This window comes from Fistularia commersonii, chromosome 1 (assembly GCF_037954325.1).
Source record: "Fistularia commersonii isolate RoL2024-O1a breed Wild chromosome 1, RoL_Fcom_v1.0, whole genome shotgun sequence".
In the NCBI taxonomy this organism is placed as follows: Eukaryota; Metazoa; Chordata; class Actinopteri; order Syngnathiformes; family Fistulariidae; genus Fistularia; species Fistularia commersonii.
This window is the reverse complement of record NC_141284.1, coordinates 12,134,282-12,160,157: the sequence shown is the minus strand read 5'-3', so window position 1 is coordinate 12,160,157 and position 25,876 is coordinate 12,134,282. Positions and strand designations below refer to the sequence as shown.

At 40.6% G+C, this 25,876-nt stretch overlaps 1 protein-coding gene across 4 annotated transcripts in view; it reads right to left on the bottom strand.

The window, feature by feature from the left end:
• Nucleotides 1-25,876, bottom strand: part of LOC147237371 (AT-rich interactive domain-containing protein 1B-like) — a 186,448-nt gene that overhangs the window by 110,841 nt on the left and 49,731 nt on the right. For 2 of the 4 annotated variants that reach the window (XM_086148097.1, XM_086148114.1), the window contains exons 3-4: nt 25,296-25,457; nt 9,606-9,710 (exon numbers count right to left, since the gene is read on the bottom strand). In XM_086148097.1, the coding sequence (XP_086004223.1) occupies nt 9,606-9,710; nt 25,296-25,457 (267 nt within the window). The remainder of the gene's footprint in view (nt 1-9,605; nt 9,711-25,295; nt 25,458-25,876) is intronic. The other 2 variants (XM_086148105.1, XM_086148124.1) reach the window with 2 other exon arrangements.

Sequence of the window (25,876 nt, the reverse complement as noted above, 5' to 3'; positions counted from 1 at the left end):
CATCCAGGGCCAGACATAAAAATAAACCCAGTGGATGACTTGAAGCCAGAGGGAATGAAAGGAGAGGGCTGGAAGAAAAAAAACAGGGTCAGTCAGAGAAAAGACAGGAAAATGGGAGGGAGGAACAAGGATCGTGATGGGGAATTTCATTTTTCTTTCTCACAGCATTTTGCTCTAACGTCTAAAGGATAAAAATTGACTTTGAGCATGTGCATTGTGAGAGCACAATATCGCCAGCAGCAGACATTACTCAGCTTTGAATATTTTACTTAAGTACAGATTATTAACCACAAAGGAAGGGAAATTCCTCCAGACACATCAACATGGAAAGACGAGGATCCCAAACTATAAATGGGTTTGAAATGGATGTTTCTTACCTTCATTTCTGAGTGGCTCAATAACATTTGAAGATATTTCATCAACTTGTATAAATATTAATATAACAGTAAAATCACCATTCTTAAAGACGGGCCAAAGTTATTCTCTTGCACACTGATGAAAACAGACAGACAGGCCAGGGCCTTATACCATGTTACTATTAATGTAATCTCGGATTCAGGGCCTGGATTATAAACTCTTTGAACTTTGACTTTTTGTAAAAGTACTATCTTTTAAGTGTCAATATGGAAAATATGCTGAACAAATATAAATTGAATTGTGACCAAATTGGCACAATACAATTTTATCTGTCAATAAAACAGAATTGCAGCAAGGAGAAAGAGGGTTTGGATCATCAAACAGTGCTGATTTGGTGTGAGTACATTTGCATATACATATAAAGTGCTGTGTTTGTACAGCACAGTAATTACTTTATCTTGTTTTTCCTACCATGGGAAACAAAATGATACTTGAAACTCAAATCATCAACCCATCCAAGTGTGATGGTCTGCTGAGCACTTCATACACACATTGAACTAAATTTCTTTCTTATGAAACAAGTGCAGTTTTTTCAGATTTGGAAGAAACTGATATATTAAGAAAGACTTTCTTGAGGTAGCAGCGACAAATACTCAAGTTATTATTTAAAATAATCCTCATAACATATTGTAATAACAATATTGACTTGGAATGAAAATTGTAGTTTCAGGCTGCAAGCATTCAGACACAAGCAAATATTAACCAATTCAGAATTTCATTCAAATCACTTTCGACAAGGTGTTTGGTTAGATTCCTGGCTGTCAGGACTGAAAAGATATCTCTTGAATCTGCGTGCTGATATGTAAATATGGAACCATAGCCATGGACTTCCCCCCTTTTTCCCTTAGTCTCTGTCTCATTCTTTGTCATTTTTTGTCCTAAATTTGAACTGGTCTTTGCAATCCATCAGTGACATAAAGAAGAAATAAGGCATGACAAAAGACAACCACTAAATGAGAGAGAACTCATGAGTAAAACATTAAAAAAAAAGCAGAGGGGTAACTTTCAGCTCCTTCAAGAGTCAGTCTTCACCCCCCACCCCCCACCTCCCACCCCCTACCCCAAAAGAGAGGAGGGTGTAGTGGCGCCAGTAGAAGCGTAGTGGTGTTTTCATAACCAGTTCATCTCTCTCCATTTCCCCTCACTCTGAAATCACAAAGCCTGTCACACACCAGAGGTGAGAGCTTTGTATACACATAGGGATAGGTGAGTACGTAGTGGTAAAATGTATGTAGACATGCACATGCATGGACACATACACACACACACACACACACACACACACACACACACACACACACACACACACACACACACACACACACACACACACAAACCGACCCTTTACTCTGCAATTAGGCAGTCTGTCAAGGGTGGTTGGTTATAAACATGGCCTCCTTCACTGCCCCCCCCATTCTCCTGCTCAGCCTTGTGTTACCAGTGTGCTTTAACAACCTACATTGGCCAGCACAGTTCCCAGTTGGAAGAACAGTATGCAGCCATCAAGATACAACTAAAAGCCTTCAGTAAGAAAGAAATTTGACTGATCTCCAGTGGGAAATCTTCTTTGAGTGCATCCCTCCTCTGCAGGAGGGATTCAACCTGCTATTTCAATCTAGGAGCAGCTTTCTTTCCCAGACCCCATTGTGCCACAAATATATTCATCATTTTGGAATTATAAAACAATGCCTGTATTTTCCAAACATGTTTTTAGGTAGAGTGTTGACTTGAAATTTCTGATAACTAATGATGAAAGTCAAAGTGGAATTTTTTAGTGTACTGCCCCAGTAAAAACATGTGTTCCTGGTCCTTGAGAAAGAAATGCCCTTGCCTTTACACGAAACTGTGTGTGTCTGCTAAATGATTCATGAGGAGTAAAAAAAAAACATGCCGGCGTACAAATGGAAAAAATGCCTGTCTGCATTTTCAATGAACCTGAGGTCTTCTCAACCCTAGATGACATTATATCTGGATCTGTAGTTAAACACGGGATGGGTTATGCGTATGCTCTTGCAAATTAGACAAGTGGTGTTTCATGGTTCCGATTCTCCTAAATTATCCCGTGAGTCATTCAAAACAGATAAACGATCAATTCATTTTTAGTCCCTATGACTAAGCGTTGGAGACAGGTCCTGAGGCACTGTGCTGCACCTCTCATGGTGAAACTGGCTTTCAGATTAGCTGTCCTATTCTCAGACCTTCTGTGTGTTCACACCGATGGCAGGGAACTGCTGTTGCCTTCGGAGCTGCAGCCTGTTCTAAGAATAGGTAGCGGGGTCCAGGGAACATCTTGTCTCCAAGACTCTCACTTTCCGTTGTACCCATCTTTTCTCCCTCCACATATAAATAATAGAATAAATATTTGAAGCATGTCTCATAAAAACTACAAAATATGGATGCTGGTTAGAATCCAAAAGGTTAAATACTTGTGACACAAATGCTAAAGCAATGACTTGAATGATTTCCATATTGTGCCTGCCCATACTATGAACATTTAGACTATCTCCAAACCATATTACGATATAAAAGGGCTTTTAAAAGTGCTTTACAGTTGATTGATAGATTGAATATTCTCCTTGTATCTTCATTTTATTAAATCCCCTCGTTCATTCTCTTTTTAAATGTCTCAAATTTACCCCCTTTCCTTGTCTTTGTGTCCCCTCGTTTGTGAAATGTGTGTAGGCTGAGTCTAAACTTGGAGGATGACATTAGTCTGCAGTGCCTGCCGGCCTGCCTGGGGACTCCAAAATAAGATACTGCAGTAAGAGAGCCAGAGTGATAGTACATGCTGTATAGGCAGAGTGACTGACACGATCTGATAGAGCCTGCGCACAGACACACACATCACATGAACACGTTCTTGGTGCGTAAAACATGCATGACCAAGACAGAATAAGAATCAAAGTGCACATGAACTTGTGTTCATGACCATAAGGATGTGTGTGCGGGTGTGTGTCTTTCGTGACAGGGTGTGCAGGGGAGCAGGCCTCGCCAGCTGTGTCCTGTCAATCATCTGTGACCTTACACTAGGAATGGGGTGAGGTGGCCGGGACTAAGTGGAAAGAGAGGGTGACCAGCCACAATAAGCGAACTAACATCTAATGGAAGAACATGAGAAGTCTTAGAGTCTAACAGTAATTTAAAGCGAGGCGTGAAATATAGACGTGATTGTGTTTGTTTCTAAAAACCTCTCTTTGACATTTTTAACCTTGAACTTATCATGCATCAGGTTGATGTTAGCCTAGCAAAGAGCATTACATTAGCTTAATATACATTAACATTGTATATTAGTGAGACAGAATTAAGTCTACTGGATAAATACAATGTGTAACGCAAGTTTAAAAAAAGTACTCTATCATAGTCCTGTTATATTCTGTTGATGTGTTATGATAAACTCACAATTTTATTTTTACCTTTTACGATATTCAACGTTCAGTTCCCTGAATGGACGGCACAAAACACCTCTCTACAGTGCTAATTCGGTCCAGCCTGGTTAATGAAAAACAAATTTCATACAACAGATTTAATATAAATGAATCGGCAATTACTTGGAATTATTGTCATCTTAATCACTCTCTTGTTAAATAACTGTGCATTATTACCATTTAAATTGTTTTCTTAGCATGAACTACAAACAGACCACTGTTACGATATTTGCTTCGAGTCACTTTCAATTTCGGTGAGTTTCAAATCTGGATGGATTCAGCCAGGTGGTGGAATAAGTTCAACCTGGAGCTCTTGTATCTTTTGTATTGATTGCCAAAGCTGTTTATGATGAAGCCTGCCCTTTGGGTAATTTCATGGAACACTCATTGCCAAAAGTGTGTATCAGGCATGAAGGATGGGACTTTAATTAAATCTGCTTAATCGTGAAAAGGAACTCCCACTTAAAATATACACCTTAGGAATGATGATACGCCAGAGTATAAGATGTATAAAGGTAGTGACAGTTCTTCTGTTACCTTGAAATGAGGAAAAAAAAAGTGTAATAATATGTGAAGTAAAATAATGAACAACCAGGGAGCTTAGCAAATAAGAAATAGATACAAGAAAAGCTTGCACGGCAAACAGTGAGCAAAATGGTGACAAAGTCTCGCCATGCAGAGCAGAGGTTTATAAGTTGGAGAGTTCTTTACACATGGACAAGTGGATAACAGTACACAGTCAAGGCATTTGCACAGCGCAGGCTAGTTTTTTTAGTTTGTTCGGAGATATTTTGGCTATTACTTACTTATAAAGTCTATTTTGACATACTTCTTGCATCTCCCGCTTCTGTAATGGGGTACAAATCTAAAGAAACATTTTTTTTTCTGAATTTTGCCTTTTTGCCTGGTGGAAAATTAGTCAAGGAGAGGTAAATGAACACTGAAAGACATACAAGAATATTTTAGTCTATTTGATAGCCTGTTTGTGTGAATAACATCCTGCTGCCAGAACCCCATAGCCTGAATTCAACACCCCTCACCCTGAACAAGTGACAGAAAGATAACCACGTTTCACTTCACCGCTTCATGCCCTCTCTCTATCTCTCTCGCTCCCTCTTATTTGCTTCCTTGTCCTGTTCTCTCACCCCCTCCCATTTTCCCTTTCCTCACCTCACCCCCGCTCCCCTCAGTTCACTCTCTATTTCCACATGGCTGGCCATCCTCTCCCATTTCCCAGAGGATAGTAGGCTGTGCGGCAGCTTGGCAGGCTGTCAGACGAGCGCTGGAAAGCTTGGAACAAGTACTGACTGGAACACAGGGTGAGGAAGGGTGGGGTGAATACCCTGGCTCCTCACCTCACTGTTGCAGTGGGAGAACTGACTTTGCTGACCGGCAGAAGTAGGCAGAAGATGCTGATCCCCTACCCGGCTCTCACAGTTCTTTAAGGTAGCAGAAAGAAATGCCACAAAACAGCAGAGCAAAGCAAGGCAGGACTTTCCATGTAATCTTATAATAATCTTACAGTAGCGTCACCGCGATACCCAACATGTCACTCTCTATGATCAGTAATTGGTAGTCTGCAATTAGTCAGACAATTTAGATAAAAGAGGCCCACTTTTTGCAAAAAATAAAAATATGAGCATAGATGATTGTGAGTGTGGCTCCTGAATTTTCACTTGAGGGAGCGGAGGAAGAGGCTCAGGTACACCAGAGCCAGTCCAAAGCAGCTGACTCTAACCCAAATGGTCCCTGCCATTGGAAACAATATTGTTGTATCAGTAAATGCTGGCTAACCCCAAAGTGAAATTAATTTTGAATAGACACCAACAGGCATATGTTTACAAACTCACAAATATATGATAACAGTGCAGAGCCATAGTTTACAGTGTACTTAGTCAGCCACCAATTGTGCAAGTTCTCCCACTTAAAAAGATGAGAGAGGCCTGTAATTTTCACCATAGGTACACCTCAACTATGAGGGAGGGAAAAAATGAGAAAAAAAATCCAGAAAATCACATTGTCTGATTATTACGTAATTTATTTGCAAACTATGGTTGAAAATAAGTATTTGGTCAATAACAAAAGTTCATCTCTGTCCTTTGTAATATACCCTTTGTTGGAAATGACAGAGGTCAAACATTTTCTGTAAGTCTTCACAAGGTTTTCACACACTGTTGCTGGTATTTTGGTCCATTCCTCCATGCAGATGGGCAATAGGCTTTCAACTCCTTCCAACGATATTCAGTAGGGTTGAGATCTGGAGACTGGCTAGGCCACTCCAGGATCTTGAAATGCTTCATATGAAGCCACTCCTTCGTTGCTTGGGTGGTGTGTTTGGGATCAAGACCAAGCCATGTTTCATTTTCTATGCTCTTGCTGATGTAAGGAGGTTTTAACTCAAAATCTCACAATACGTGATTCCCATTCATTCTTTCCTTTACACGAATCAGTCGTCCCGGCCCCTTTGCAGAAAAACGCCCCAAAGCATGATATTTCCATCCCCATGCTTCACAGTAGGTATGTTGTCATTTGGATGCAACCCAGCATTCTTTGTCCTCCAAACACAAGTTGAGTTTTTACCAAAAAGTTGTAATTTGGTTTCATCTGACCATAGGATATTCTCCCAATCCTCTTCTGGATCATCCAAATGCTCTCTCGCAAACTTCTGACGAACCCGGACATGCACTGGCTTAAGCAGGGGGACACGTCCGGCACTTCAGAATTTGATGCCATGGTGGCATAGTAAGTTACTGATGGTAGCCTTTGTTACTTTGGTCCCAGCTCTCTGCAGGTCATTCACTAGGTCCTCCCGTGTGGTTCTAGGAGTTTTGCTCACCGTTCTTGTGATTATTTTGAGATCTTCATGGAACCCCACATAGAGAGAGATTATCAGTGGTCTTGTATGTCTTCCGCTTTCTAATATTTGCTCCCACAGTTGATTTCTTCACACCAAGCTGCTTACCTATTGCAGATTCTGTCTTCCCTGCCTGGTGGCCTGGTCCAGGTCTACAATTTTGTTTCTGGTGTCCTTTGACAGCTCTTTGGTCTTGGCCATAATGGAGTTCGGAGTGTGACTGTTTGAGGTTCTGGACAGGTGTCTTTTATTCAGATAAAAAGTTCAAACAGGTGCCATTAATACAGGTCAGAAGAAGTTGCAGTTCTGTGAGAGCCAAAAATCTTGCTTGGTTGTAGGTGATCAAATATTTACCGAGGAACTTTACTGAGGAATTTACCAAATCATTCCTTAAAATTCCTAAAACGTGATTTCCTGGATTCTTTCTCCACCTTCTGTCTCTCATAATTGAAATATACCTATGATGAAAATTACAGGCCTCTCTCATCATTTTAGGTTGGAGAATTTGCACAATTGGTGGCTGACTAAATACTTTTTTGCCCACTGTATGTGAGGAGACCTGTGAGATGAGGAGGGAGCTGGGTTCAACAATAATGCAGCAAAGCTGGCATGATTTATGGAAGTTCACCATCACTATCTTAATTCACATTAATAGTGTTGCTTTTTTCAAATGAAATAGCCGCAATTATGGGATATTGGCATAACTGGGAAGATTGTTTTGCCTGAAGTGATATCAGCAACACTGGGCGGGAGTGGCAGGGACAAAATACTGTGTGGAGATGACACCGTGGACACTATAAAATTATGTCCCAGAAATTCAGAGGAAAGGAAGCAACTGATTAATTGATTTATAAAAATCATAAGCCGTAATGGTTGACCCCTTTTTCATCAGGTTCAGTCATAGCACTTTATCCTACTTGACAAAATGAAAAGATGTGCCCTCTGATTTGCAGCTGCCAAAGCTTGCAGATGCCAAATCAAGTCATAACAGCATTCGTCCAAATGTACAGCCGTATCCATCCCCCCATTCCCCTCTGAAAACTGAAATTGGCACCAATGTGTAAAATTACAATTCAGGCTTGAATATAAATAATGTGAAAAATATGGAAACACCACCTAAATCAGTTGTAAAACAGTAACTATCAATGAATTTACCAGCAATGTGGTGCCATGCAGTACTAATATTATTCCAAATCACCCAGTTTCACCTGTCTCTTTGAGTAGTATACGACTGGTACATGTAGCTCAATAACATTCAACATTTCAAGTTTGCAAAATCTAAAAATGCCCCCAATATCTCCTTTTTACTCCTCTCATATTGCATTGCAAAACTCCATATAAATGGCAAATCAGACTATAGCTTTTCCACAACGATTAACCTTATTTGGATTATTGTTCGTATGTAAATGAATTTACTATCTGATGCAATGGTGAAAAGCTGTTATTTAATGGATGTGATTTTTCAAATGCACCATTAAAGATGCAAATACTATACAATGACATACAACCCTAGGCAGGCTGTCCCTTCAGTCAGTCAATTTTAAAGACCCAAAGGGCACTGTGACTTGCATTTGTGATAAGGCAAATTTCCCCTTTGGTCTGCCTTCAAAAATCCCGCCACATCACACAGTACATTCGTCCCAAAACAACAACATGACACTTTGCCGAGCCGCATTCCCTCCTGCCTGACAGAGAAAAGAAAAAAAGAGAGAAATAAAAGAAGACAGCAGCTTTAGATTTGACATCAAAAGCTGGAGAGAGAAAGAGGGGGAGGAAAAAAACTGTTACAACTCTGCCGTGACAGCTTGCTGGAAGAGCAAGCTCGGCAAATGCAGAGCAATTTCTCTGTCCTTTTTATATGCATCTTTCCATATCTCTCATCAAAACTTGCCGCAGATTAGGATTGCAACGAGTCATTAAAGTGGTGGAGGAGTAAGTGGTGATAGTGGTGGCGGTTCAAACATATCGGCCCCCGCAAATTCAGTGCCGCCTCGCCTTGCTCTGTTGATCCAAAATCGCAAAGTGATATATCAAGGGCACATCTCATTTTGGTGGGGGATGGTGAGAGGATATAGGAGAGAGAAAAACAGGGAGAAAACAGGATCGGGTGAGGGTAAAGGTTAAGAGATAATGTCTGTAAGTTGAAAAGTTAAAATGGAAGGTTTGAGAAATTGGGGATAATAGCAATCACTTGGGAAGGAGAAAGCAACTGATTTAGAAAACAAAACAAAAAATATCTCTAAACTTCCATGTGTGTTGACAGTCGGAGGAAAATGCACTAGAGGATGGGCACGATGGAAAAGATTACGGCTTTTCTTCACTCCTGTTCTCAAGGCTGTTGGTTTAAACTTCATGCGCCATCAGCAATGCTAATGTTTACAGCCATTTGCAATATCTATTTTATTCTTGAATATGGTGAGATGCAATAACAAGGAAAGTGAACAGTGACTGAAAACCAATTATTTTTGCCAAAAACATACACATCTCTTCTTTCTCCCCTCATACGTCAGCGCCCTCACATTTTCTCAATCACTCCCCCGGTCAAACTGATAAATGATTTAGCTCACTTGAATGACAAGACGCAGGACGTATTTCAGCTGTGCGCTTTTGCAAGAATATCTGTCTCTATGAATCTACTTTTTGGGTATGAGTGTCCAAGTGCATGATACTGTGACTACTAGTGCATGAGGCATGCAGTCAGCACTCAAATCAAAAGGTTTCTTGCAACATTAGACACAGAGGTGTGTCTAATACTGTATGTTTTTTAGGACGTAAGTCATGTGTTTGTCAGCCACAGCAGACAACTCTATCAAAAGCAACAGCATTTCCCTAATGTGCTGTGGTTTGCTGTCTGTGTTTTATTTAGCTATATTTTTCCATAGGATTGGACAATACTGTCACTCACTCACCGGCAGACTGGAGGGGCGGTCCTGAGAGACGGCATCCTCATTGCTGGCTTTCCCAGAGTTCACTGTGGCTGGAACCCTGCTGTTGTAGCTCTCTTGCTGGGCCTCCTAAAGAGACAGAGCGCAGTTGATGATCAATAAATTCAGTACATTTTTCATAAACATTTATTATGTTTTTAGTAGGCTAGTATGGAACCTGAAAGGGAATGTGTTAACCATTAGCGTCAAGTATTTACACATTTTTACTGTGAATTTTTATAGGGAAATCAGTATCGGTGCAAGGTTTGATTTAATCAAGTTCATGTTTCAGTAATGAAATACAACTTCTTAAGAATACGTTACAAGTCTGATATTTGTATGCATAATATAGAACCAGCATTGTATTTTAAATACAAACGGTATGCATGTAAGCCAACATTTAATTTAATCTTGACTAACCATTAGTTGTACTACATCAAAATGGTCTGAGTGAGGGGTATGAGGGGATGATCTGGCGGGTTCAGGTTTATAAGAGATGCAATAAAGACTCGTATTTGTTGTTAGATCCAGTAAAAACAAGAGGAAGGCATAATGCACAAGGACATCTTTTTCTTTTCCTTTCAGCTTTTCCTTTCACGGGTTGCCACAGCGAATCAACCTTCTCCTTCTAACCCTATCTCTGTAGTGTTCTCTCTCAAACCAACTAATTTGCCCATACATCTTCTCTTTGGTGTTCCTCAGGATCTCCTACTTGGCAGCTTCGATTCCAACATCTGTCTACCAATATATTCACTATCCCTCCTCTGTACATGACTGAACCATCTCAGTCTGGCTTCTCTGACCTTCTCTCCAAAACATCTGACAAGTGATGTTCCTCCGATGGACTCATTCGTGATCCCATCCATCCTTGTCACTCGCAAAGAGAACCTCAACAACTTCATTTCTGCGACCTCCAGCTCTGCCTCCTGTCTTTTTGTCATCATCACTGTTTCTAGACCATACTGCATCGCTGGTCTCACCACGGTCTTGTACGCCTTTCCTTTCATTCTGGATAATGAACAAGGACATATAGCTCTGAATATCACACAGCCACCAGCATTCCACACAAGCCTTTTCATTTCACCCCATCCCGGCCTAACCAGCCGCTAATCCTCAAAATATACACGCATACAGACTGACACACACGCTCAGCCCTATTGTTCAAACTGAGTCATTTTCTGTCCCACTGTAATCACAAGCCTATCTAGTGTAAACCAATTTTCTGTCCATTGTCGGAGGTATTGCCCTCTGCCTCTCCCTCCCTCTGAATTCCTCCCTCCTTCCCACTCCTACTTTTCATTCAATGCAGAGGTCATTTCTCCATCATGTTAAGCATCTGTAGCACAATGGCGACTTGTTAAAGAGCTCTGAGTGGAAGGATTAGCGATAACTGATAGGCACGACGAGGCAAGAGATCACACACAGCTGCTTGCAGACCATACGCATCATATGTACACACACAACCAGACAAATGCACAGACTGACTAGGCATCCTCAGATTTTCACGGTCAAAACCTGTTCTCCCTAATGTTTGATTATTTTATCTGTGATTCTATAGAAGCGTGTGGATGATATAACGGTCAGTGATGTGATGTAATTCTACACCTGGCAACTGTCATTTACCACCAAAATTAATTCACAGGTCTTTAAAATGTAAATGAGACACATATGCTTCTTCTCAATTCAGAACTAGTTGATTCTATAATTTATCCTTTATTAATCCCCGTGGGGAAATTTGTTCTCTGCAATTAACCCATCATGGATGCACCATGAGCAGAAGGCATGTCGTCCACCAGTGCCAGGGGAGCAGTTAGGGGTTCAGGGTCTTGCTCAAAAACACGTCGACACACTAGGAGGAGCTGGGAATCAAACCAGGAATGGTCGGAGACGATTGCTCTACTTCCTGCACCATGAAATTGCAGATTGATATTTTCTTGAAAAAAAAAAAAAACAACAAAGAAAAACAATTCTACAAACACACTTTGCAAATTGCTTTAACAGCTACACACAGAGAGACAAGAGTTAATGTATTCGTTGATGTTTTATTCAAGGGAAGGCATCATAATTTCTTTAAAACCCCAACTGGCTTCAATTATTACACAATTTTAGAACAACAGTAGTTTCGAAAAGAAAGCTCCCGGATAAATATAAATGTTTTCGGTAGGCTTTTTTCCAGCATTCAAAATTGTGTGTCGTTGTTTGGTCTGGGTGGGGCGTACCTCAGGTGGTAAAAGCGGTCAACCAAATGTCCCTGGCTCAATTCCTAAGTGCTTTTGAGCAAGACGATGAACACCTAACAGCTCCCTGAGTGCTGCTGAGTGGCTGCCTGCTGCTCATGGTTCATCCATGATGGGCGACACGCAGTGGTGCTTTGCTGTACTGAGTATATAGCTGAATGTGACAAAATAAAAGGTTTTCTTCCGCTTCTTCTTCAAAATCTCTAAGCTAAAGGAGAATTGAAGGTTGCAGAGCAATTTTTTAAAGGCCAAGGGATAAAAATGGTTAATGCAGTTTGAAGACAAAAAATGCTGCAGAGAGAATGCTCAGTGTAAGCTATCATGAGTATGTGATGGCATCTATCTATCTATCACTGGCTATTGACTAACAGATGCCTTTTGTTACAGAGAATGTCTGAATCACAGCTTCACTTCAGGCTAAAACAATAAAACAAAGTGGCTACAAAAAGATGTGATAAAAGCGTGCAATCATCGATTCGATTAGCTGTGCAGATAGATTTACATCAAATACTCAAGGGATGTTTTTCTTGCAGAGATTATGAATATTTTGGTTGCCTTAATAGAGCAGGCTGTGATCAGAGCACGGTCAGAGTGAAACACTCATGTCCTGATTTTGTAGGTACAGTTTGCATTTTGCTGTCTCTCAGGAAAAGAAATCACGCTCTTGATTTGATATCCTCTGGCCATAACCATCTCACATTGGTTTCGGTATCCTAATCGTAACTTAAATCAATTAAAAAAAACACACACAAGCACATACACATGCAAACAAAATATCCCTTACCATATCTAGAAGCCTGAAGCAAAAATCTGTACGACCAAAAGTTCAATCAATAAATCACAGTTCTTTTTAGAAGCAAAAGCATGCTCAGGCTTTTAGCAGCAAAGGGTGTATGTGTGCCTCCAAAACACAACCATGCTAAGATTGTTGGTAGCGGCGTGCACTGTGTCAGTGTGTAAAACCCCAATTGTGCTCAATGCCGTATGGATGCACGCCAGGCGACATTCATTACATCACTGTAAATCTCTCAATGGAAGCAGAAACCCAACGAGGACAGAAAACATCCTTACATAAATTAAAGACAAAGGAGAGAAGGAGCAAAAGCTGGAGCAGGTGGAGAGATGGTGCGAAGACGGTTTCAGAGAGGTAGACAAGCGAAATTACACACAAGCACTTTAGTTCAGAGATAAACACACACATGCACACAGTTGATCACTGTGAACTGAGAAGAGTGGCTGCTGACACAAGTCCAATATTTACTCAGGCATATTAATGTATTGTGTGTGCGCATGCATGTGACAGAGAGCGAGGGAGCAAGGAAGAGTACATGAGTGTAGACTTGAGGGGATTTCCGTTTTAAGTGGGTCAATGTGCGGTTAGCCTCATACTACTGTTTACACTCACATTCTTACATCATCACTGTCAACCATAATATGGACAGAGAGGGAATGAGAGGTAGGAGCAAGACTGGGGAGGGGAGGGGAGAGGAAGGGAGAGACAGATGAAAGAGATACATAGCTTGACATGCACCATGCACTGGGAAAGGAGTAGGAGGAAGAAGGGAAAAGATAAACAAGACCAACAATGATTGATAAAAAATGGGAGTACTGCAAGTGCATCCTTTTCATTTGAGTTTTTTTTTCCAGTCCATTGTCTCAAAATCCCATTTCCCAACTAATTTAGAAGCTTCTAAAATACACTCCACTCCATACCGTAAGCCTAGGGCCAAAGCTAATCCTGTCTCCACACATATATGCGCACGCATGCACTGAGACACACTCATTCATCCTCCTGCCTTTTAAAAAGACTTCATCTTGGCATAGTAGAAACGAATGAAGGATCTTGAAAGCAAGCTTTTGAAGTGCATGGGGGAATGCAGGAATCAAACTGTGAGTTAAATGCTATTAGACAGCTGTGTGGAGAGGCAGTGTAATATTAGGTTTGATTGAATAGATGTCTGCTGAATGTGGTGTAATATATAGAGCCAGAAAGGCTTTATGCCGACGTAAATCAATATTGCAGCACCGCGATAATCCTTGCCACTCATGAATGCCTGAAAGATGCTGAAATGTTCAGAAAGCACAAATGTGTCAATGTTGCATGTCACTGGTTGTTTGGAATAAGACTTTCATGGAGACACTTTCAAATCATTGAGTCTGGAAAGTAATTCAATCTGTTGTAGTGCATTCGCGTTACACTGCTAATCCTGTATTTAAACTCTCATGTCCCCAAAGAAGAGGTCAGAGGTCATGCTGGCTTGCAGAAGAGCATTAGTCGCTACAATGCCAGTACAAAACAGTTATTCTAGTCAACACAGAACCAATTCCCACTCTTTGCCTTTTTTTTTTCTTAACCCACATGTAATACAGAAAGAAAGTACAAGCCATTCTGACTGTATAATGTAAACTTCATGCAATGAACAATATAAAAGGTTCTTTGCTTTTATTGGTTTGAGAGCCTGTCTTTCAAAATAAGAAAATAGGACTGGCACGATAGTGTTCACATTTCATGCTGCCACTTGACTAAGGCAGCCAAAGAAAAATTTCACAACCATTAAGTTAAGCATTCATCTCAAGATGACATTCATCTTGCGCTCCTATCTTTTCCGAAGTGGCGAAAAGATGTGGGTGATTTCACATAAGACTGCATTATTTTTCAAATTGGAAGATGCTTGTGTTTCTCGCCCAGCGTCCACCTGCCCTGCTCTTTCCCTCTGTCAGGTGTCGATTAGGCCAAATTCTGTCCTATTTTTACCATCTATTTTATCCTCTCTGCGTTTATTTGTCAGTTCCTACCTCACTAGCCACTGTCTTAACTGCTCCAATCCCATACCTCCACCTCTTCTTCCCTTTCCACTCCTTCACTATTACTCTTTTGCTTCCTGTGCACCTCCCACATTCCTTCAATTCAAACCTCATTGCTTCTCTTTATCGCTCTTCTCTTTTGCCATTTCCAACCAATCTACCTCGGTATCCTACCTCCAATTTTCTGTCCCTTTGCCGCTCTGCTCTTCATGAATACCACTGTCACCCCTTTCTTCCTCATCCTCATCCCCTGAAATGCTCATAACTTTGAAATGAATTAGTCATCCCTCTCTTTCTCTTACAGGTTGACAGATACAGATCTCCGCAAAGTCGGATGCTTATGCCATTAATATTCATTGAAAATTAAGCTTGATTATGTGTGTTTTAATGGAGAAGCCCAGCCTCCCACTCCGCTTCCAAAAACACTGTCCGTCATATGCGCTAACCATCACAGATCGACATCAAGAAACCAATGAAAACCGGTACAACAGCGAACATCTAACCTTTAAACCCAAGGAAAGGGGTATAAATGGTGACCACTGTGAAAGTTATTGTGACACTCAAACACAGTAGCGCAAACAACAGACACACACACACACACACACACACACACATTATTTCTTTATTTAGAACATTACATGCTTCCAGTGGGTAATGGTGAAAGGTAGTTTTAATTTTTATTATGACCACGTTGCAAAAGAAGATTCACCTTTTATTTAAAGAGAAACATAATTATGCTCACAGTATAGGTGCAGCTAATGGATCATATCAACAGTTTGTGGTCTTATAATTTTGTGTGTGTGTGTGTGTGCGTGTGTGAGTGTGCGTGTGCGCGTGCGCATGTCTTTGTATTTGGTATTGGCATATAACATGTCAACCATTCAATCTGAAATGCTTCTACAGTTTCACCTCATCTAGCAAAAGACGCAAATGTGGTACATGTGCCATAGTTGAAAATACTGACTTTGCTTTGTATTTAACTTAAAAGATCATGATGCATTTTATCAGCTAAATTCATTCATTTACCCTCTTGCCTGATGTCTATCTGTTTTGATATAATTGTGGACCAGTGAGTTGGAAGATTAAAATTTGGTCTTCCATTCTTTTGTTAGGATTTAAAGTTTGAATGAAAAAGCTGATTGATTTTTATCTTCCATGTGGATGACGCTGCACTCAAATGTCTTCTTGCACTGCCAACAGTGATCATATTTACAATAATATTTACACTATCATTATTTCCTGTCAATACATATCCACATGCACTGTGGACAGCGAAGTAGGAATTTCACTGTATAGGGAAACACGTTTCTAACTGTGCATGTGACAATGAATGCTTTGAATCTTGAATTTGAGGGTAGAGTGCGATTAAATACAAAGATTAGAAAAGCTTTTCCCATCACTGTGTAGCCCACATTTTGTAAAGTTATAATGCAGTATCAGAGGTGAAACCAGGGGAGTGTGGATTGTGAAAGAGATTTCATCAGCAATGAGCTGTTTTTAAAATTTAACATCGGCTAAAATGTGGCCAAAACTGCAAATAAACATCAAAATAAATTGATGGCAGAGAAACAAGGTTAAAGCAAGGTCAGACAGGAAATGTTGCTAACACTGCAAATGTTTAATATTTCCTGTCTTTGTGCATGCAGTCATTGTTTCCTGTCAAACAGTCAGGTGAAGTGTTGATGTTACATTATGTGCACATATGAGACTGTATGTTACGTGTGCATGTTATGCAGTGTGCATGTGCATGATGCATACATATAAATGATATGACCACTGCCAGTTCAACAATAGCGTTGAGCTTTCGTCCGCTCCAGTCCAAGCCCAAACCTCTTAAGCAGGCTTTAGCAAGGTGCTGCAGACACTTGGCGAAATCTTACACACCTCAACAGTTTGCAGACCCTCTTTACGCCTCATAATATTTGTTTGTGCATGCGTTTATGTGTGTGTGTGTGTGTGTGGGTGGGTGGGGTGGTGGTGGTTGTGGGGAGGTTCAGACTGGCTCACTAATCAGCCTGACAGAACTGTGATTGAAATAACAATCAGCAGGGAGCAAGATGCAGTGTGTTCGAAGATATGTGACAAATCAACATTTGGTTTATTTGTCTCTCATGTTTTCTGAGGTATTTTGATTCATTTCAGAATACACTGCATTTGCATTCAGTTGATTTCAGATATGCTGAGGAATATTAGGGTAGGACTAATTTCATCTACTGCGGCTGTTTTTTATTTCTTATTTTTTTGGAAATGTATTTATTTATTCATTTTTGCACAATGTGCTGGTTAGACCTCATATAAATGACAGGCAATTATTCCCGGCTGTAGTCTATTACTATCATTATGAGAAAAGGTGACCATTAGAAGGAAATAACTATGAGGGATGCCAGTGAATGCCTTCATATCCATGAGATGTGTGTGTGTGTGTGCGGGTGTGTATACGTGTGTGTATGTGTGTGTGTACATGTGCTTGTCTGTCCAGCCTATCTTAATAGGTCCATTTGTAGCAGAGCTTGTTCTAGTGTTATGTCTTTCAGATGGGATTCAATCTCTGAAAATCCCCCTGACCTTTAGCACAGAGTCTACAAGGGAGGACCTGAACTCTAACAATGTAATTCACATATATAGTCACAACTTCAATACATACAAGAAAGAATGAATAGTCACCATTTTTTACTTGCGCTGCTGCTGTTTTTTTATTGTTTTTGAATCTGCGCTCTTATGTATATAGCTTGAATACTTGTTACTAATGTAAACACTTTGGATATCCTTGTCTTTTAAAAAGTATGTTTGTGGGCCAATAAAATCATGAATCACTTTATTATGCCATTGGCTATGATTTAGAAATACAAATTGCCAATGTGGCTCAGTTTATTGTGGACTTTTGTCATTTTTCTTGGGGATGGTTTCATCTTGGCACAATTTTTATTCATTTATTTTGTTTGGTAATTGAACTGTTCGGTAGAATTGCATCTGCCCAGTGGACTGAAAGGTGGTGGACTTTGTTTGGTGGCTGTAACAGTGTTTTATGACAGTATTTTGGGAGAAAAAGAAAAAATTAAAAGAAAGAGTATAGGCACTTAAATTGTTTTTGATACCAGTGATGTCACTTCAGTCAAATGTTACCAAAGTGCTTTTTGCAGATTATTATTACTTTTTCAAATTTCCAGTTGCCACTACAAACAGATATGCTTCCAAACACAACACATTGAAATAGGCAAACATGAGCAGACATCAAAAACATGTGTGTCAGTCTCTCCTTAGGGTCATTGTCTGATGTAGCTAACTGTGTTAGCTGCAGATGCTGTTGCCAGCACTTTAGTTCTCAATCCTTTATTCGTGCTAAAAAAAAAGGCTTTGCACAATTTTTACTTCACACACTCTTTTAAAGTTCGTTTCACCACTGCCCTCGTCTGCTCGCTCTCATCAAGCTTTGGATCCCAGGTGTGGAGATTGACCCAAACTGGCGGAAAACCTGTGTGACTATTGCTATAGCGCAAAAGAACAATGGCGGTGCTTTGGCAAGCTTGACTTTGACTGTACTTTCTCTACGTCTGTGAAGTCCTTATCCAGGAACAAATGTAGCGGCATTTCATAACAAATGGCAGTTAAATGAGGCCCCTGGGGTGCTGTGCCGCTAACTACCGGGCCTTTTTGTTGTGAACCATTATGATTGTCCTACCCATTCCAAAAACACCTCTCCTGCTCTTTTTCATTTGCATTTGAATTGCAGGCACGGCTGTACAAAAACAAACACGAATCAAAAAAAGAAAAAGAAGTGGCGGGTGGGGGGGCTGGAAGAGAACAGAAAAAATTGAAGCATATTCTGGTCCAGCAATTAGCAAGTGTCAGTCAATGTGGAAGTAAAAACATGCTGCATTAAAAAAACTGGAACACACACAGGCAGTCGCTCAAACACGCATAAAAGCATATCTACATCTGTATATTATACACACACACACACACACATATAGACATATTTATTTTTTTATTTTATGCTCTAAATTCATCACTTAAGTGCTCGTCAGCAACAGCCAATCTGAATGCAGCAGGCCTAGGGTTGCCGTGGAGATATGTGGGGACATTTAGAGGACTCCGATAAACTCTGCCATTTAAAAGGTTATGACAATTAACACGGCTCTCTGCAAATTACTGCTGCCAGACCTTTACTCACGGACGCCTCTCCCCCCCTCTTATCAACCTGCACCCAGCTTCTCTCCCTCTCCTCCTCCTCCTCTTTCTCTCTTGTCACATGCCCTCCATTTCCGAAGCCTGTCCTCCCTACATCACCCCTCCCGTCCTCCCCTTCCAGCCAGCAGCACTTTTATTATCACATTAATTAACAGAGTTCTTCACTTAATATTCAAATGGTGACCAATTAATGACATTGAACTTTGGACATTCCACCCACCCACCCATGTGCAGTGCCTCCCTGTCCGCTTCCCCTTTCATCCCTTTCACTCTCCATTTTCACATACTCGGCTTCATGACTTTCATTTCCTCTGCCTCGTCCCCTTAACCTCCTAATCCCACCTCCTCATGGCCAAGGTGAGCTCCAATTTCCGTGCAAGTGTGCGTTTGTGTGCATGGGGGTAGTGGGGGTGGGTGACAGAGGCAGCGGAGCAAGTACAGCAAAGGGGGGTAATAAAGCTAAAGGGGCAGGCAGCAAAATGGCTGGCCAGCCTGTTAATTAACCTGGTGTGATGGAGGATTGGGGACACGGACTGCACAGAGAGGTGACGGACCAACAGGAAAAAAAATGTTACACTCGGAGAAGTGGAGGGCAAAGGACTCATAGGCACCCTAATCATCACACTTGTGTCAAATAGGCCTCTGGAAACAAAGCGTTGAAAATATGGGAGAAAAGAACATCACATTTTAGCTATCATTTCTATTATCATTATGCCACACCAGTAAGTTATATTCATTCTTAGCTTTTGGCTTAAACACAAAATAGGCTTTCAAGGGTACATTGAGAAAACATCATTTTAACATCTATAATTCTATTTGGACAGCTTCTGCTCAAATTTTAGGGTTATAATGAATCAACAATTGCCAGAAATGTGACATTGGGCTGAGATAGTTTTTCAAGATTAATTTACTTGAGCAGAAATGTTCATTATCAGCGTTCTGTAACATACTGTTTGTAGGGGGACTTTTCTGTTTTCCATATAGGACCAATAGATCGAGATTCCTCTCCTTTTTACAAAAACACTCCTTTGGAACGAAGAACTGAGTGGCTGTTTGTTTTAACTTAACTATTTTTCATGCCTGGGATTTCCAAGCGAAAATATTAAACCTCCCAATACTTTGTGCATGACCTTCTGAAAATGAATGCAAAATACTGACAGTGCCAAGTTCAGCAGTTTGCATCACCACACAGTGGAAATGTTCATTAAGGTGTGCAGATAGCATACAAGTTTGCACTGTCCCCCACAATCTGCGCTACAGTGATTTAACCATTGATTTAGTGTGCTTCTCTTAAAGGAAGCATGTCTCCTTCAATCAGCTGACAGTTCCTCTACACCAAGGTTGTGCTCCCAAGAGGCCACTGTCAGACAGGAAGAGGAAACAACCGGAGGGATCGGCTTCACAGAGAAGGATGAGTAGGTAGGATTTACCACTGAGTATAAATGCTACTACTTCCTCCTTCAAAGAGCAGGACGTGAACCCGACAATCCGCTCAAATATCACCCTGTGGCACATTAAGGGTTTATTTTATATTGTAACAAGCTTGGGCTATATTCTGTTACATGTAATTACTCCCCAAACATGAATTTAACAGTCTTTTTCTTGGTGGAAAATTGAAAATTGCCTGCTCCATGAAACAGCCGATCAAAGCTTATACCATGCTCTGAAAATGTTATGAGTTTAAGATTGGCAGCTGGCCAATCATGCATTTTACTTCATTCCTCTGTCTCTCTGTCTCTCTCTCTCTCCTTCTCCTTGAGTCAGTTACACTCCTGAGTATAGTATCCAATAAAGTAAACACGCTATAAAAACAATCAGAAAAGTCTTGGAATTACAAGCTCTCTCACTGGCGTTCTGATGAGGTAGACAAAAAAAAACTAGACAGAAAAAAGAACACATCACAGAGAATTGAGGAATAAAAGGCACCATTTTTCTTTTTTTATGTGATTTGTTTCACACTGCAACTAAAGCCGACAAACAAACAAACACACAAATGGCCCTCATATTTTAGGTCTTTTCAAATATTTGGATTTCAAGTCTAACAGCTGCTGAGCATCATTCAATCACATTGTACAAAAGGGAAAGGCTTGCGTACAGATAGAAAATAAAAAAAAAAGACTTGTCTAAAGATCTAAAAGCCTTCTTGGACCATACATAAGTATGTGTCATCGTACATACAAGAAATACAACCCATGCTGATCAATTTCAAACTCTCTGGTGTTCTTATAAAACCCATTAATCCAAAACACCACAAGCAAAATTATACATTTACTTCCCTGAGACTGGCTCCATCCGCTAATGCAATATTAGACTTTTTTTTGTATCAATCTTGATGCCAGAGAAATGCCTTTTTAGCTAGCTTTGCTCCTTGCAATCAGATGAGGTCACCGCTGCACAATAAACTCAAAGAAAGCCTACGTTTTTGCTTCGATTTGTTATAAAACTAGCTAATATTGGTGGCTGCAGAACAAATTCTGGATCAAAAGCAGCTGGAACGGTTCCATCAAGTTGAAGATGTCCTCTGGCTGGGGTTAATGGAAGTTGAATGGGGGAAGGGACTGCAGAGAGAGTCGGAAGAGCAAAATAAAGAACTTTTCAGCTTGGATTTCTGGAAGTAATGCAGGGTCAAAAACCAGGGGTCAGGCCCACAATGACATCCTAATCTTCTGAGCGTTTGCAATTGTGTGGCTGGTGTGTATATGTGTAATCCGTTCAGTGTGGCTCACATCATGTCTGATTTTAGCTTAGAAACACAGACAAAGGTCACTGTTTGACCTTTTCACAGCTTGGAATTGCTGCTGCACATTCACCTGATTACCGGAGACGGAGACATTTATACAAAAACTGATACAGAGACAGGAATTCAATCGGGAGTCAAAAGTGTTAGCAATTCTACACTGAGCTGAGAGCTCACAAAATCCTTTATTTATAATTTACAGCGCCTGCGATAGTGATTTCAGTTTCCAGGTATGATTACTCCTCAGTGTAAGGTTTCTTGCATGATTTTGCTGACAATATCCCTCGCTGTATTTCTGTCTTGCTCTATCAATGACCGATCGATTAAATTCCAATGCAGCAGCTGTGTTTTTGCTCTTTGTAAAATTAATGACTGTTATTGTTCAATATTGTACGTTGAGTACTGACTCCATATATAAAGTCTGAAATAACTTGACCAAGGATTTGTGTTTGTCACACAACCTTGGTTTAACTGGGTGCATAACTAGCAAGCTATAATCAAAACCTACCTGTCTGAAGTCATCCTGCCTGTTGGCACTGCCACATTATGTATTTATCAACTCTGCAGAGCATGAACTGAACTGGTGGAAGAAGCTCATCTATTAAAAGCACTTGTCCATACTTGATTTTGGTGATTCAGCTCATTTCACAGACAAATGTGAAATGCAGTGCAAATGAAGACGTATGGTAGGTTATTGGTCAATGGAAAATTGTGTTGGCCTTTAGTGCCATGGCAAAGAACAGGGAGTTTTTTTTTCCTCTTTGAATAACAATACACAAACAGGATTTTCTGATTCAGCTAGAAAAGGCAGTGGGTATTGAAACTGATGCAGTCGCCGCTGATGGATTTGTGGAATATTCAGCAGGATTAACATACCAGCCTCATAACTTAAACATTTTACTTAACGCTGCAAGTATGCTTAACAATAAAGTTGAATGAAACAAACACCTTCCTCGCTAAACCAACTAACCAATATGGGATATATTGCACTGGCAAATAAGGGCTGCTGGCAGAACCACCTGGTGCATTAATGTCAGTGTGGGTCAATTGCTGTCACACATTCAGTGATGATGAAAACAGATGCCATCCCAAAATGCCAAGCAGGCCATGGATATCAAAGCTGTCTGAGTTCTGAATAAATAACCTGCAAAATCTATGTGTATGTAAGTGTGAGTATTTATCTGTCAGTGCGTGTTTGTGTGTGTATATATGCATGCACGCCTGTGCTTGTTCGCGTGTGAGCCTTGTAAGTGAGACAACTGCAATAAACTGCTGTTTTCATTGGGTGACAAAGGAGACATGCTGACAGAAATGGTTAGGGAGAGTGAAAATTACCATGCTAAAGCTAATGATTTTCATTTTTTGACATCCTGCTTTTGTGTCATTCCACTATTTCAAGGCTATTTGTCTTGCTGAACTTAATACCCAAAGGGTTCTCGGAGAAATGATTTTCCTACATCTCACTCGATCATAGGATGACTACCACTTCTGCCCAGGCTAAATATATATAGCTGCATGTTTAAATTAGTGATGGTCAATCTGAAATATATAGTTTTGGAATATTAAATTTTAAAATTGGTGTATATGCTGCCTTGATGATAGAATTTTAACTGAGTATTTTTTTGTTTGTTTGTGGTTTAGATGAGGGAAATTGTTTTCCAAAAGTAAGGAATTGGACGCTTACATCATTTTATGCAAAATTCTGTATAGATGTTCTTTTAATCCTGCATATGAAATATAAATGAGGGCTGACATGATCATATGTATTGAAGATAAATCACATCAATTACAATACAAATCACCTTATTTTTCGGATTATAAGTCTTAGTTTTTTTTCATAGTTTGGCCCAGGGTGCGACTTATGTGTGAAATTATCGAGCTCTCTTGCTCTGATGTGTGAGTCTGCGTGTGTGTCTTTAATATATCAGTGATCGTCACACACACACACACACACACACACACACACACACAGACACACACCAATCAAAATTCAGCGGGGGCGGGTCATGGCAGAAGTGCGCTGTGAAAAAAAGATGCTTCCTGCTTCTTCTGTAACTATGAAAATTGATCATTTCAACATTTGCGGTAACTTGTAAAAACAACTGAGAAGGGCTGGACGAAAATGTCACCGAAAAGAAAATCATATTCTGCAGGTTACAAGCTGGAAGTAGTGAAATATGCAGCCGAAAACAGCAATCGAGCAGCGGAAAGAAAGTTTGAAGTTAGTGAGAAACTTGTAAGGGACTGGCGAAAAGCGGAGGTTACTCCTACTGAAATGAAGAAAACTAAAAAAGCTAATTGCGTGCTAAAAGCTAGGTGGTCACAGCCAGAGGAATGAGTTCACACATGGGCGCTTGAACAACTTGCTGCCTGGAGAGGCTTGTCAACAGTACAGTTGCGTCTTCACACCCAGGTAGTTGCCAAGGAGATGAATATAAATGACTTTGCGGGAGGACCTTCCTGGTGTAACCGCTTCATGCAACGCAATTGCTTATCTATCAGAGCGAGGACACCGTCCTGTCGGGATTCGGAAAGGCTGGAATGATTGGAACTTGGCACTTGTTCTGCAGTCAATGATTTAGACAAATATTGCCAATGTTAATGAATTCAAACGTACTTTTTATCAGCTGTAATACTGATCTTGCAGAATGGCTTGGGGCATTTTTAGTTCATTCATCTGCCTTGCCCTGCTTTGTTTTATCCGGTCTTTTTCTTACCTTCTCTGCTCTGTCTGAGCTATTCTGTCCTGTCCAGTTTCGCTTTAATTTATCCTGTCTCGCTCTGTTTTCTCTCCCTCATCGTTTTGTACCGTTCTTATCCTTGGCCGCAAGCCAAGTGTCATTCCAAGTGGGCTGATAGATTCCTTTGGCTGCAAAGTGGATGGGAAACACATGGGCAGCCTTTACTCAACTCAAAAACAACTGTTGAACCCAGCTTCCCAGTGGAAAAGTTGTACAGAACATCAGACTCAACTTGGCAGGACAAATCACTCCACATCTAAGCTTTTATTGTACTGAAGATTTGGTTTGCACTGGCAAGTTTGTAAAAGTAGGTACAGTATGTGTATATGCTATGAGTGTCCAATCCAGGAACTTTCTCCAAGATGTCCAGTGTCTGGTGTGTGTGTGTGTGTGTGTGTGTGTGTGTGTGTGTGCTGGGATATGGAAAAAAAAGAGAAAAACATAAAGAATCAAAGAGAAAAAAAAACAAACTATATTACCCATAGAAAATGCATGTTGGACCATGGCATGTTTGTTTTTCCTCCCTTTCAGATGAAGCTCTAGTCTCACTCAAAAAATACTGACACACTGTTTGTAATAGTAATTATAACAAATATCTCTATAAGGCACTATCTCTTAAAATGCTGCACAAACAAGAGTCCAGTTGCCACAACAAGAAGATTTTCACAACTATCCATTCTTTTATTGATCACCTATCTTGTAGTGAAGGATGCATGGGGCCACAGATTTCAAATTGATTTACTGCATTTCTCATGGACGGAATTAAATGAGGGAACAGTGCAGCTTGAGTACTATTTTTAATGCCGTGTCTAGAAAGCGACACCGTGTGTTTATCAGTGTGTATCGATATGCCACTGATAAATATATTTAAAAAACAATTTGTAGAGGGCCTTTAAGGGAAACAGTAATTACAAGTTTTTTATAGCTAGATGCCTCAGTCTAAGTCTATGTGGTTGTGTGGTGGTACCTGTTGTGGTGGTGCTCTTGGCTGTACATAGGAGCTCTGGTTGGGGCCTGGAGGGGTCTGCTGAGGGGGGCTGAAATATGGAGGAGTTCCCTGCTGCCCTGTCTGCTGCTGCTGTTGCTGACTGTAGCTTCCCATTCCCTGCTGGCCATACGGTGCCACCTGCTGAAACAACCAATCAGAAAATGGTTAGAGGGGACAACATTAAGGTCATGGCTGAGGTTGAAGCAAAATTCAACTCTAAATTAAAAGCAACGTAGAGAAGCTGTCAGGTAAAATTAGTAGGCAATCTCAGCAGGTGCCTAGTGGCGTATTGAAGCAGTCAATCACACAGGCAGAGTGCCTGAGTCTTCAAATACGACTTATTTTTTTGTTCTTTCAGAACAGTTCAGGAAAAACATAAATACAAGTATTCCACAAGGGCCAAAGCAAATAGGCTTCTGTTCATTCTCCAATTAATCTGATTCTCCCTTTGCTTTAAGATCTTAATTTAGCCCCGGTCAGGCCAACACCCCTCTCCCAGCAGTCCTGTGCCTAATGAACTTGCACTGCAACGAGCTCTAACTTTATGTCCTCTGGCTTGC